General features: G+C 59.9%; 1 protein-coding gene across 5 annotated transcripts in view; it reads left to right on the forward strand.

The window, feature by feature from the left end:
• CUX1 (cut like homeobox 1) overlaps positions 1-12,229 on the forward strand; it is a 349,582-nt gene extending 337,353 nt beyond the window's left edge. For all 5 annotated transcript variants that reach the window (XM_068968697.1, XM_068968698.1, XM_068968701.1 and 2 more), the window contains 9 exons: positions 3,551-3,678; positions 4,412-4,478; positions 4,965-5,074; positions 7,968-8,084; positions 9,275-9,358; positions 9,936-9,992; positions 10,386-10,466; positions 11,182-11,246; positions 11,458-12,229. In XM_068968697.1, coding sequence (XP_068824798.1) covers positions 3,551-3,678; positions 4,412-4,478; positions 4,965-5,074; positions 7,968-8,084; positions 9,275-9,358; positions 9,936-9,992; positions 10,386-10,466; positions 11,182-11,246; positions 11,458-11,527 — 779 coding nt within the window. In that variant the 3' untranslated portion in view covers positions 11,528-12,229. The remainder of the gene's footprint in view (positions 1-3,550; positions 3,679-4,411; positions 4,479-4,964; positions 5,075-7,967; positions 8,085-9,274; positions 9,359-9,935; positions 9,993-10,385; positions 10,467-11,181; positions 11,247-11,457) is intronic.
• The last annotated feature ends 1,837 nt before the right edge of the window (positions 12,230-14,066 follow it).

Here is a 14,066-nt window from a genome sequence, read left to right on the forward strand (position 1 = left end):
TGCCTGTGGCTGACTGAATACAGGGGTCCCCACCTTCAGGAAAGCCCCCGATGTGATGCCCCCAAGCCTTGCCCCCCGACTCTGCCTTTGATCATCCTGCCACCGTGACAGTCACTCTGCTTTCTTCCTCCCCTCTGTGAAACGCACGCCCTAGAAGGCCTTCCCGGATTCTCCCAGCGCAAGGTCCCATGACCCTTGATAAGGGGACGGGTGCAACATTTCAGAGGCGAGGTGTTCTCTCTCCAAACATCCCCGCCCTGCCCCCGCCGCCCCCTCCAAGATGCACCCTCTCCTCCAGGCTGCACATACTGCGTCCTGCAGCGCCCTCCTGACGACCCCTCGTCTCGAGCACACCCCACCTCCATCTGCGGTCCGTCTGGAGTGGGCTGGTCCCCACATCCGCCCTCTGCACCCCGGCCACCCCTCACTCCACCACCACCCTGACCAAACTCTCCAGCCTTTGTGGAGACAGCGGTGGCCCCCCTTACTCACGGATGGTCCCGATTCAGCTTGGGGCTTTAACATGCTTCCTCCTGACCTTGCCCTGCTTCCTGCTGTCTCCTCTCTGGGTCATTCCTGGGACACCCCAGAAAACGTCAGCATCCCCAGAAGTCCTGTCCAGGTGTTTTTCAGACCCCTGGATGTCTCCCTGACCTGCATCTCCAGCCTCAGACCCCCGGCTCCCACTTTCCACCACATCCCCGAAGTGCATGCCCGAAGGTGTTCCACTAAGCGCTTCAGACTTGCCAGAGCCCAGCTACACAGCCGCTTGCCCCTTCCCCGTTTAGGGGGCCAGTTCCAGGCATGGGCCTACCCTCGTGGGTTCTTTGCGACAGTGGGGATCACGGGTCTTTCCAGGACCTTCTATTGCCATGCCACAGCCCCAGAATTCAAGCCCAGGCCTGCCAGACTCCAGCTCAGGACCCTCCCCTGACACCAAGTGGCCACTCAGCGACATGATCCCCAAACCTCATTCTGCGTGTTCCCACCCCCAGCAGAGGAGACGGAAGGAAGGGAGGGGTGGCAGGTCTCCCGCCGCCCCCCAGGGCCCTCTGATAGCCCTGCCCCATTGCCTCCACCGCCCCGCCTTTGCCCAGCTTCTTCCCTGGGCCTCCCGGGCAGTCACCTCCACGCCTGCCAGGATGGCCCTCAACTTCACCCAGACACTTCTTGGGGGACGGCCACCCACACACTCAGCCTTGCACCCCCAGAGGTCTCCTCGGCGGCTCACTGAGTGTCTGGGAGCGTTGGCAGCAGCGGCCGTGGCCGGGAGAACCGCATAGGACAGAGGGCTTGCCATCAGGGACCTCCGTGGGCAGGGACCGGCATGCCCACCCCTAGGGCACCAGACACAGGCACACATGAGAATGCCCCCTGCCCACAGATGGCTCCTGGAGCTGTGAGTCGCTCCTCCCCCAGACGTGGCTGAAGGATCATCTCACCAGCGTTTTGTCCAACCTTCCGGCCGCGCTTGGGTCCCCTCGGAACCGCTTGGCGCACACCTCCTGGGCCCAACACCGGACTGCCTCACAGGCTCCCCTGCCTTGCCCCTTCTGCCCCTTGGGGTGGGCGGCTGCCCACCTGAGCCCTCTCTGGGCTCCCCACCGTGCTCATCCCCAGAGGCCTGTCCACCCGGCGCCATTTTTGGACATGCTCCTGTTTGTGGCCGTCCCTCTGGACTCCCAGTGCCAAGAACCAAACCTGTCCCCTCCCTCGGTCCAAGCCCTTCACCACTAATCACGCTACCCTCTGCCTACCCCTCACCATGAGCCCTGTCCACCTCCCTCCTAAGTGTATATGACACTCACCAAGGCCTCCTTGCACAGCCCATGGGGTGCTGCATTTTGGGGGTCTCTCTGGGGCTGCAGGCTGAAGGCAGACCCTAAATCTGCCCCCCACAGCCCTCCCTCCATGCCCCATTCCTGCCCTCAGGTGTGGCCTCTTTCCCTGCCCCGTCTCAGACCCCTCACGTCAGGCAGCACCACCTACCCACCGGGTGAAGAGGGGGCCCAGTGGTGACGGACGGGACAGGTCGACTCAGGGCCTGAATCCTGGCATGGGGAGGGCATCATCATGACGGGGGGTGCACACCCTTGGGGGGTCTGGTCCCAGGCCAGGAAGCCTTGGTAGTTCCGTCCGTAAAATCATCGTATCCAACTGATCGGACCGTGGTGAGATGTGTGCAGAGCCTGGTGTGCAGCCGGCACCTGGGAGATGGGGCAGGTCCGGGTGAGGCTGGCCGGCGAGCAGGCCGCACGGTGAGGGGTGTCTCTGCCCGCGAGGGCCCAGGGCCCTTCTCCCGGCCCTGCCCGCAGCCCGAGGCCTTGGGACATTTCTGGGGCCACACTGCCCCCTGGTGGCCATACCATCTACCCTCAGAGGCCTCTGGCCTGGGCTACCACCTCTGCGGCAACCAGCAGGGTTTATTATTCTATAAATGAGGCCCACACAGGGCAGGTCGCTGCCCAGAGTCACACAGCCAACCAGAAGTAGGGGTGCTGTTGTTCAGTTGCTCAGGCGTGTCCGACTGCGACCCCGGGGACTGCAGCACGCCAGGCTTCCCTGTCCTTCACTCTCTCCCGGAGCTTGCTCAAACTCACGTGCATCAAGTCGGTGATGCCATTCAATCATCTCATCCTCTCTCAACCCCCTTCTCCTCCTGCCCTCAATCTTGCCCAACATCAGGGTCTTTTCCAATGAGTCGGCTGTCTGCATCGGGGGGCCCAAGTAGTGGAGTTTCAGCTTCAGCTTCAGCATCAGTCCTTCCGATGAGTATTCAGGACTGATTTCCTCCAACCCGGGCCTGCCCTCTTCTGGGCCACTGCTGTCCCCGCTGCCAACGGCAGCTGAAGGCACCCACGGGGAGACTCATCAATGTTTCCCACCCTCCCAAAGCTCAGGGACGTCTCCGCACAGAACTGTTCGGGATTTGCTTTATTGTAAAGACGACAACTGGTGTTGGGACAGGGGAAAGGGCCCGGGGACTGGGGCCCAGGGAGGTCCCGGGGGCGCCGCCCCATCCCTGACAGTGTGCTGAAGCCTGTTAGGGGAGGGGCTGAGCAAGTCTGAGGTCCGTTCCAAAGGCAGCACCCCCTCACTACCCCTTCCCATTGGGTCTGAGGGGGGTCTATCTGCCCCCCTGCACCGCCCACTGCACCTCCCTCACCTCCCCTTCCCTACCCCCGGGGCCTCCCTCTGGTCCTTATCCCAGAGCATCAGCCCAGGAGGAAGCTCGGGCCTCTTTGGGTTCAGCCTCCTTGTCCTGCTTGACGGGGGCCGTGAGGCCTGCAGAGGGAGAAGGGCTGGTCACTGCGGCTCGGGGGCTGGTGGGGGCTGGGGGGCATTTCTCCTAAATCTCTGACCTGGGCTGCTTCCTTCCCAAACCCAGAGAATTCTTGGGCAGAGTGAGTTCCCACGCCAGGAGAGCCCGGCCCCTGCCTGCTGCTGTAGTGCTGGTCCCCCGGGCAGGGGCACAGGCTGTGTGTTGGGAGGCACAGGGCAGGGCGTGCACCTCAGGTCCCTCTGACGGCCACGTCTTCCTTTGGCCCAGGGCGCTGCGCGGAGCTGCAGGTCCACGTCACTGAGCTCACAGCCACGGCAGCTGAGCAGAGGGAGCTGATCGCCCGCTTGGAGCAGGACCTGAGCACCATCCAGTCCATCCAGCGGCCGGACGCCGAGGTGAGCCCGCCCCCGTCCCCACCCCACCCTGCCTGCCCAGACTGCCTTCAGCCTCACGAAACGCTGACTTTCCAAGCAAGCCGGCCTGTCCTTGGGCAGCCGGTGTCCTCTGGGCCCCACACTAAGCCCCACAGGGACTGTCACCTACAGCCTCTGGGGTCTGTCTGCTCACTTCACCACAAAGGCCCTATTTGGGGCAGCAGGCCACAGGCTAAGGGCACAAAGCCCCCTGCCTCCGGGTGCTGGCTGGGCCCTCGGCCCTGGCAGCTCTGGGCAGAAGCAAGGCCAGGACTATCCACCCATCCCACAGCTAGAGGACCTCGGGCCCCGAGATCAGGGAAGGCTGGAGTCCCAGGGCCCTCAGGGATCATCATCACACGGCCCACCTCATTTTAGATGAAGAAACGGGGCCCAGGGAGAGAAACGGGGCTGGGCGGGGGCGACACGGCAGGCTGGCTGGTAGGACCGGAGCCACCCAGCCTCCGATGCCCGTCAGGGCCAAGTGGCCGGGTGGGAGCCCCACGCTGAACTCCAGCCTCGGGGTGAACCACCTTCGCTTTGGTGGCCCACGTGAGGCACCCTCTCCGGGCCCTCCTGTGGCCACTGCCGTGTCCAGCCCCTGCCGCCAGACCGCCCCACCTGCTCTTTGCCCTCTGTGTGCTTGGCCCCCTGGATGGCTGTGTTCACTCCCAAATGTGGAGATGCCTCGCTGACCTCTCTCTCCCACCTGCAGGGCGCAGCCGAGCTCGGCCTGGAGAAGATTCCCGAGCCCATCAAGGAGGCCACCGCCCTGTTCTATGGTGAGGAGGGGCCCAGGCTGTGATGGGCTGGCAGGAGAGGGGGACAGGAGCAGAGGTGGGGTCACCTGGGCCCTAAAGAGCACACACCTCCATCAGAAGAGCCAGGCCCCCGGGCCAGCAAGGCAGCAGAAACTCACAAGAAGGGTGAGGCCCCCACTTGCCCCGCTAGGCCTTAGTCTGACACCCCCACCATGGGAACCCTGACCCCCTCAGCCCTGCCAGGGGCCTTTCGCAGGCTGGTGGGTGTTGATCAGCTCCCTGGCGGGGGTGGGGCCCAGCCCTGAGAGGCAGCCAAGGGCTAGAGTACAGGTGCCCCCAGGTGTTGAGGCCAGGACACAGTGGCGGTGGCAGGCCACTCAGTCCCCTCAGTGTCTCTTTGCTTCCGCCCCATGGTACTCGGCCAGAGCCCCCTCAGAGCTGGTGACCTGAGGGCCCCCCACTGGGCTGGGCCTCCCCTACCCTCAAGCCACTGTCCCTCCGTCTTAGGACCCTCGGCACCTGCCAGCTCCCTCCCCGAGGGCCAGGTGGACTCGCTGCTCTCCATCATCTCCAGCCAGAGGGAGCGCTTCCGGGCCCGGAACCAGGAGCTGGAGGGGGTGAGTCGAGTCCCTCCCGCCCCAACACTCCACGTACCTGAGCACAGCGCAGAGGACCCCCGGGTGTAGGGGAGAAAGATGCGTCACAGACCACAGACCTCAGTGGGGTTAGGTTTGTTCTCTGTGGCCAGGGAGGGCTGCCCAGAGCAGATGAGGTCACGCTGGGCTTTGAAAGGAGAATCAGACCCTCCAGGTAAACGAGTGAACAGAAACATGGGGTCAAAGAGCCAGAAGGGAGTCCAGGGACAAAACAAAGAGTCGCCAGGCAAGGTCCCTACTGCCAGGCTGGGGAGTGATGGCAGGGTTTAAGCTAGGGACCAACACTGCCAGGATGGAGGGTAAGACGGTCACTTGGGCAGCCAGTTTAGAACAAAGGCTTGGCCCAGGAAGACAATTTGGTGGTGGTCACCGTGGTCCAGGAAGAAACATCTCAATCAGGTGGAGGGGTGGAAAGCAGGGGCAGGTCCCAGGGAGGAGGGTCTTGAACCCTATGAAGAGGAACAGTCTAGAGAAGGCCAGGAGCTCCGTGGGGTCCGAGAGAGCCTGCTGGCTGCTAAGCCCCCAACTGGTGGCCCTCCTGGAGAGACCTCGTAAGGAAAGGGCAGTCTAGTCTGCAAAGGTGACAAGCCCAGGGACTTCCCTGGTGGGCCAGTGGTTAAGAATCTGTCTTCCAATCCAGGGGACACAGGTTCAATCCCTGATCCGGGAACCAAGATCCCATGTGCTGCAGGGCAACTACAGAGCCCGCACACCGCAACTAAGACCCGACACAGCCAGATAAATTAGTTAATTAAATATTTTGGGGGGAAAAAAGCGACCAGTCCAGCTGCACGTGGGTCTTTCCCATGCAGTGTCCCCTTAGGGACTCTGCAGACCACTTCCTCCATCCCACAGAGCCAGCCCAGGTCCTCCGATCTCTCTCCCAGTACAAAGAGGAGCCAAGCAAGTTTCCATCTTCTCAAAGAGTCACCGCTTGAGCAGGCGGTGGAATATCTAGCTCCTTCCCTCCGCACCCGCAGCTCCCCCATGGGGCTTCCAGGCTGGGGTCTCGGGGAGGCTGACATTCACTGAGCACCCGTGCAGGCCGGACCCCAAGCTGGCCCAGTGACAAGGCTGAACCAGATCCAGTGAGATCCCCTGTGATCTGGGCTGCAGAGCAACAGGCTTCAAATGGAGGACCGTCAGGACAGCTCCCCTCACAGCTACCTTCGTGAAAGTGGAGGGGGGTCACCCACTCCCCTTCAGGGCTGGGGACAGTCACCATGGGAGTCTAGGCAGCCCTTTAGAAAGGTCTTCAAACTAGACCAAGTAGGGTGGAAGGAGTATTTATAAGATTGTGCCTTTGGCTTTAAAAATCTATACTTTTTTTTTTTTACCATGTATGTGTTTTAAGTTATGGTAAAATATACATCTGGAGGAGGAAATGGCAACCCACTCCAATATTCTTGCCTGGGAAATTCCATGGACAGAGGAGCCTGGGGGGCTACAGTTCACGGGGTCGCAAAGAGTTGGACAGGACTAAACACACAAAAGATACATCCCTTAAAAGGTATCATCTTAACCCTTTTCAAATGCAGCACAGTGGCGTTAAGTGCATTCATGCTGTTAGGCAACTCACCACCACCCATTTCCAGAACTTTTTCATCTTCCCAAACTGAAACTCTGTAGTGTTTAAACACTCACTCCTCTTTCCCTCCTGCCACCTTCCACCATTCTATCCCGTCTCCATGAATTTGGCCACCCTAGGTATCTTATATGGGGCTTCCCTGGTAGCTCAGACAGTAAATAGGTGGAATGATAGAATATTTCTCTTTTTGTTTCTAGCTGATTTCACTCAGCACAATGCCCTCCAGGTTCATCCACGCCGAGCATGTGTCAGAATTTCCTTCTTTTTTAACGGTGCATAATATTCCATTGTGTGGATGGACCACATTTTGTTCGTTCTTTCGTCTGTCCATGGACACTTGGGTTGCTTCCGCCTTTTAGCTCTTATAAATACGCTGCCATGAACATGGGTGAGCAAATTATCTTACAGTCCCTGCTTTCAGTTCTTTGGGGTGTACACCCAGAAGTGGAATTGCTGCACCATACGGTGATTATATTTTTACATTTTTGAGAAATTGATACACTACCACGGACATTTTTGTCCTTTTCAACTTTTCACAGTGTGAAGAAAACACCTCTTTAACCATTTTAATAAGTTGGAAGATGAGTTCACATGTCACTTTGCCGCTAGGTTGGCAAACATTAAAATCGCATATTGTATGGTTTCATTTATATAAGACATCCGAAAGAGGCAAACCCATTGAGACAGGAAGATTAGTGGTTGCCGGGGGCTGGGGGAAGAGGGCACGGGGAGTGAGTGATGACAGGTATGGGGTTTCTTATTAGGCTGATAGAGATATTCTGAAATTAATTTTAATTAATTAACTAATTAAAATTAATTTTAATTCTGAAATTAAATTAAATATTTAATTTGCATGTGAAATTAAATATGCAAATTAAAGGTGATTGCATTACATTGTGAATGTAGTAAAAAAACTGAATTATACATTAAAATAAGGTTTATGTTATATGAAATATATCTCAACGATAATTTTAAGCTGATACCATAAACAAACAACATGAAGAAAGTGACCCAGGAAAATAAGAAAGAAAAAAAAAAGAATAAAAGAAAGTGACCCAAGGACTGTGGCTTCTGCCTGCTGCAGGGTCTCCCCAGGCTTTAAGCAGAGGCTGGCAGGTCTAGGACATGACCTCAGGCCAAGCAGGGGCTCAGGGTAGACAGAGCGGGACCCGTGCCAGCTTGGAGGCCTCTCCCCCAACTCCTTCCACTGCGGGCCCTGCCCACCCACTCACCCACTCACCCACTCACCCACCCGGCTGCCCCCAGGAGAACCGCCTAGCCCAGCACACCATCCAAGCCCTGCAGACGGAGCTGGACAGCCTGCGTGCGGACAACATCAAGCTCTTTGAGAAGATCAAGTTCCTGCAGAGCTACCCTGGCCGGGTGAGCGCCCTCCCGCCCCCGCCCCCCTGCTTCCAAGCTGAACCAGTCTAGGGAGAGGAGAGGTCCCGGGGGACGGCTGGGGACAGTGACCTGCTGGGCAGCAATAGGCCTGGGAGCCTCAGAGACCATCCCACACCACCCCCCCCCCCCCGCCCCAGGCTTGCCGGCTGCCCCCCGACCTGTGGAGCCCTGATGGAGTCGTGCTCACCAGACACCCCAGCCAGGAGCTAATGAGGTTCGGAAAGAGGCAGGGCTCACAGGGCTCAGGCCCACATGACTCCTCTGTGGTGGGGAGGGGCTTTGTAACTCTCCTCGCTGACCCCAGGATCTGGAAATTTAACCCTAGGGATGATGAACATACAGGACAACCGTGGGGGGATTCGTTTAAAACATAAAAACATATATGTATATATATGTATATGTATATATATGTATATGTATATATATGTATATGTATATATATACACACCAGAATTGGGTCCAACATTCCAAAAACCTATCAATCAGATTGGCATAGAAAACTACCCACTCTATTCTGAGCTGGGAGGGCCCTCTCTGGCTTCTCTCAGCCCCCAGGGTTCACAGGAGACCGCCTCGTGCAGGAAAAGCCTCTGAGACCCTGGGGAGACGGAGTGGTGTAGAAGGATGGAGCGGTGGCACGCTGGCGGGGGGCCTCCCTAGGACAAGCCCCAGACTCAGCCACCAGCCCCCACAACGCCAGTTGAAGCTGTTCTCAGGCCGCCAGAGGGCGCCCAGGCTCCACGAAGACTAGTTCTAGTTCACCATGTGGCCTGCTGCAGGACACGGGGGGTGGCCTTCATCTCCCAGGTGCTGGCCTGTTCCCCACAGCCACCCTGCAGTCTCCCAGCGAAGCCCCTCCAGACCCACCTCCCTACACCGGGCCCCGCCCTGTCCACCTTGTACATTCCAGCCACCCTCAGGGTCTTAGTTCCCCCCACCTGTCCTGAGGCACTGTGGCCCCGACCCCAGGGGGAGACCCCTAATCCTGGGCAGTGCCCCTGGATACAAGGCACCACCCATGTCACCCCATCACCCGGGGCCCTGTCCCCGCCTCCACCGTCGTACAGAAAAGGAAACTGAGGCTCCCTGTGACATTGTCGGGCTGCAGTCCATTGGCTCGGGCCTTCCTGTGGGGTCCACTGACCGGGTCCCTCCTCCCTTTCCTGCAGGGCGGCGGCAGTGATGACACGGAGCTGCGCTACTCAACCCAATACGAGGAACGCCTGGACCCCTTCTCCTCCTTCAGCAAGCGGGTGCGTGGGCCTCGCTGCGGGGCAGCCCCGGGCACCCACCCAACTCACCTGGCCTCGGGCTCCCTCTGGCCCCCCTCCACCAGCCCTGGTCTCAGCCTGCACCCCTCCCCCACACTGCACCTTGACACGCCAGACCACCAGGGCAGCCCCCACACTCACTTTGGTTCTGGGGAGGCCTGGGGTCCACCAGGATGGGCCTGGAGTGCCAGGAACACCGACTGACGCTGACAGCCCGGTGATGGTGTGCCATGACCCGGTTAACCCCAGGTGCAGACACTCTGGGGGGCAGGCACACGGGCAAAGAGCCTCCCTGTGTCAGGTGACTTACGGTGGTGGGGAGGGGGTTTGTAACTCTCCCTCGCCCGCCCTGAAGACCCTCCGTGTTCAGAGTCGGCCACTGCAGAGGGGGACAGCAGCTCCCATCACTGGCCCTGAGTGGGACTGGGCACCAGGGTGCCCCTGGCAGCCTCCGCACCCCAGGGCCCTGCAGGGACAGCAGGACAGGGTCCCTCTCTGCAGTGAGCTGGGGCTCTGGGGGCCTTTGGGGGTCTTCTCCTCATCCCTCCTCGCCCTTCAGGAGCGGCAGCGGAAATACCTGAGCCTGAGCCCGTGGGACAAGGCCACACTCAGCATGGTGAGCCGTGCCCCGACCCCGAGCCCACCATGCCCTCCCCCGATTGGGCCTGGGCCTCCGACCCTGGACACCTGGTCACCTTGCCCTCCAGCCCAGTCTGGAAAGCTCCAGGAACCCCGCTGCCCCTCCCAGGCCCGTTCAAGAGTGGCTGTGTGACCCTAGGAGGGGGGAATCTGTCCGTCTCCGTGACAGCCCTATTATTCACGGTAGATTCTGAACGTGGCCACACGGGGGCGCCATTCCCTAGCATTCCTGCGGCCCTGAGTTCCCAGCCTGAACGCTGGAGCAGCCTAACTGGCCTGCCCTTCGCGCCCCTTGCTGCCCTGGATGGGTGAGACCGGCAGAGGTGGGTGAGGCCCGCCCCACCCCACTCACGCCTTGCGTGCTCCCCAGGGGCGGCTGGTTCTCTCCAACAAGATGGCCCGCACCATCGGCTTCTTCTACACGCTGTTTCTGCACCTCCTGGTTTTCCTGGTGAGTGAGGATCTAGGCACGGCCGGGGATACATTCACCACGGTCCCCACAACTGCCACCCGCAGGCACAGAGTCTGCGCTCGGCCACTTCTGTCCCCATCGGGGGCCCTCTGGCTGGGGCAGCAGCCTGTCCGACTCCATGCAGGGCCCAGCCCTGGGAGGGAGGCTTGGTGAAGGGGGCCATGAGGGAGACTGGCGGATGGGAAAAGAGGCCTAACGGTAGAGTCACTGCTAAGGGACAGCCAGGTGGGCCGCACAGAGAGGGGACATCTTGAGCTGAACCTCCTGGGGGGCAGAGGGGCATTCTAGCTCCCGGGCACAGCGCATTTGGGGGCCTGGTGACGCCCGCGTGTCCACCCAGCAGGGGTGGGGGCACGCCTGTAGAAGCCTTCAGCCTCAGGGACTCCTCACCCCCAGCGAGGCCACGGTCCAGATGGCCCCTATATGGCCAATCCAGACTCCAGCTCTGACGGGCCCAGCTGGTCCTGGTGCTGCCCAGCGACGTTAGGGATGGTAGCTCCATGCCCAGGCCTGTCTGACCAACTGTGAAGCTGGTAGGCATGAGAGGTAACATCTCTAAGGCCCCCCACCCCGCCCCTCAACTTGGGACTGCGGCCACAAGAAACGTCATGTGTCAGGAAGCCAAGCCCAGGGGCCGCAGGTGGACAGCCGGAGTGGCCGCGAGGCAGCTGACCTTGTCTCTCCCCCGGGGCAGGTGCTCTACAAGCTGGCGTGGAGCGAAAGCATGGAAAGGGACTGTGCCACCTTCTGCGCCAAGAAGTGAGCCACCCCTGCACCCCGCTCGGCCCCTTGCTTGGCTCCCCGCACCACCCATTCTTATGTCCCCTGCCCCCCTCCCAGCCTTCCATCACTGCCCCCATCTGGTCCACCCACAGGGACACACCCCCTGGAGACCTCCATGCCTCCCACCACCCCCAACATCTCTTTCTTTTTCGCACTCAGCTTCAGCAAATGTTTCTGTGGCCCCCAGGTTCGCCGACCACCTGCACAAGTTCCACGAGAATGACAACGGGGTGGCCGCTGGCGACCTGTGGCAGTGATGTCCCCGGACTTCCCCGGCTCGACAGTGATGGCTGCGTTCCCCTGCTTGTTCAGCTGCTTCCAATGACTTAGGCTTCCCTGGAAAATCCCCTGTGTAGATGACTCTTGCCCTCCACCCAACAGTGCCAGAGGTTCCCCAGAGTTTCCTCCATCTCCCTTTAAAGAGGGTCTCAGCCTCGTCAGGCTCCCTAAGTCCAGAAAGCTCCTGAGGCCAAACCAGACCATCTCAGGCTGGTGACCCAGCCTGGGTCCCGCCCAGCAGCCTGACCTCTAGCCTTGGGGACAGAGACCTCTCAGCTGTGACACTGAGTTCCCACTGATTCTGGCTGTGGTTAATCCAGTTGGGGTCCCCCGGGCCGTCCCGGGATCCCCTTGGGCTCCCCTCAGATCCATCACCATCCCCCCAAGGCATGGAAGCTCTTCCTGGCAGGACAGCGAGCTTTAAGTCCAGCCCCCTGCACCTGCCTTTATCCTGGCCCCACCCAACCCCTAAAAGAGAGGGAACCCCAGAGGGCAGGACAGTTTGTTACCCCCTCCCAACCCCTTAGACGCACTATGATTTTTGCTTTCTTCTTTAGCAAGATATTCCGGCTTTTAGGTGAGGAGTACTCTCCAGTGAGCACCCACGCCCCAGGCTCTTCAGACCCAAGGAACCGGTGGTGGGCCATCCTGGCATGGCCACCCTGGGGCCACTGGCAGATCTGCCTAAGTTAGGTTTGCACCTGCATGTTCAGCTTTGCATATTTTGAATAAATACCTTGTTGCAGCCACACCGGTGCCCTTGCCCTCTGTGATGGTGAGGCTACAGGAGACTGGTGAGCGGGTTCCTGTAGCAACACCCCCAGGAGCTGCGGCTGGACCTGATGGCTGCCCTGCTGGCGTGGGGCATGGTCCCTCACACGGGGGAGGCCTTGCCCCCTTTTCTCATCCCCGAGATTCCCTGAGTGGGTCCAGAGCTTTGCTGAAACCGAAACCTACAGTGTCTGAGTTCCCTTGAGCAGACAACCCAACCAAAGAGAAACATCCATTCCTTTTTCAAATCTGCCTGTCAGGCTGCGGTAGGATGTGTGATGTCAGCTCCTGGGGACTCCCTGCTTCCCTTTCTGTGTACGCTGGAGCCAGGCTCTCTGTCCCTTCCCCTTGAGCCCTGCCTGCCCATGCCCACCACGTCCCCTGGACCAGCCTAGGGGACACCCCTGAGTCACAGGTTCTGAGCCACCTGGCCTCCAGGCCAGCCCCACTGGTGAAGGCTGCCTTCCACCCACCCACACCGAGGGCTTCCTCTTGCTCTGTGATGGTTGGCGTTTATCCCACTGACCAGGCAACCCACGAGGCTGGTTCCACACCCTGCAATCCACCAGGCCAGAGGCCCCTGTGCGACCCCTGTCTGAGTTTTAGCCCTGAATGCTCCAGAGTCTGTACCCCCAGGGACCCTCCTTTGGGGTCCCATCCCCAGCGCCCATCACTTCCCCCATCAGGACTTTCTCAAAGGCCCCAGAACCCCCCACCCCTGGGGACCTCTCCTCCCTGACCCTCATTCCTGTCCCAGGACAAAGCTACTCTTGGCTAATCACACACATACGCCCCTCCTTCTTTCCCCACCCTGGCCACTTCCACTTCTCCCACCAGTTCCTTCTTGTAGGTCGGAGTCCCCCTCACTTCCTCCTCCCTGGGTATCAGCCTAGGGCTCCACACTCCACGGCCCTCCTTGGCCAATGACTGGCCACCAGCAGAGCTCAGCCCAGCTCTTGGAACCAGGTCAGTTCGTGGGGGTGTGGGGTGGGCAGGCTCTCTCACCTGCCAGGAGGGTGGGGTCCACAGCCAGGCCGCCCAGTGTGGAGCCTCCCTCCCTCTTTACCACTCTGCAGGCAGTCCACCCTCCCACCCACCTTCCAGCCCATTCAAAGGTTTGAATCCCAGCCGGATGTCCAGGCCTCCGTGAAGCTCAAGGATGGCTGGTCTGCATTGCACCTAAGCCTTCAAGGGTTTGCTAGGCAGGCCTGTTGAGATAGTGGCTAGTCTGCATATGGAAGGGTAGGGGCCAGGTACCAGGGCCTCAGACCAGGCCTGCCTTGCTTTAGCGCCACTGTGGAGGGAACCCAGGGCTGGCGGGCAGGAGGGCAAGAGGCAAGGCCTTGGGGCCAGTCTCCACCTCACCAACCCATGGCTCCTCTTGAGGCCCCACCCTTTTCATCCTCAAGACTGGGATAAAAACCCTTTTTTGCCTCTTCTGCATCCTGGGAGATCAGAGATGTGAAACAGCTTTGGCTCTTGTGCATCCTGGGAAATCAGAGATGTGAAAGGGCTTTAGGAAAGGTTAAAGGGCTCTCTACAAAGGTCAGAGGTCAACATGGGTGGGAGTGGGTAACAGATGGAGGCAGCTCCCAGCCACAGCTCCTGGGAGACGACGGCAGATCACAGAACAGCCAGACGTGGAGCTGCAGAGGTTTAGTGCGGGCCGGGAGATGGAGACCCACTGGCATTGGGGGCTGAGGGCCTGGGGTGCGGGTAAGAAGGGAGAGGGGAGGAGGAGCCCCG

This window comes from Capricornis sumatraensis, chromosome 3 (assembly GCF_032405125.1).
Source record: "Capricornis sumatraensis isolate serow.1 chromosome 3, serow.2, whole genome shotgun sequence".
NCBI lineage: Eukaryota > Metazoa > Chordata > Mammalia > Artiodactyla > Bovidae > Capricornis > Capricornis sumatraensis.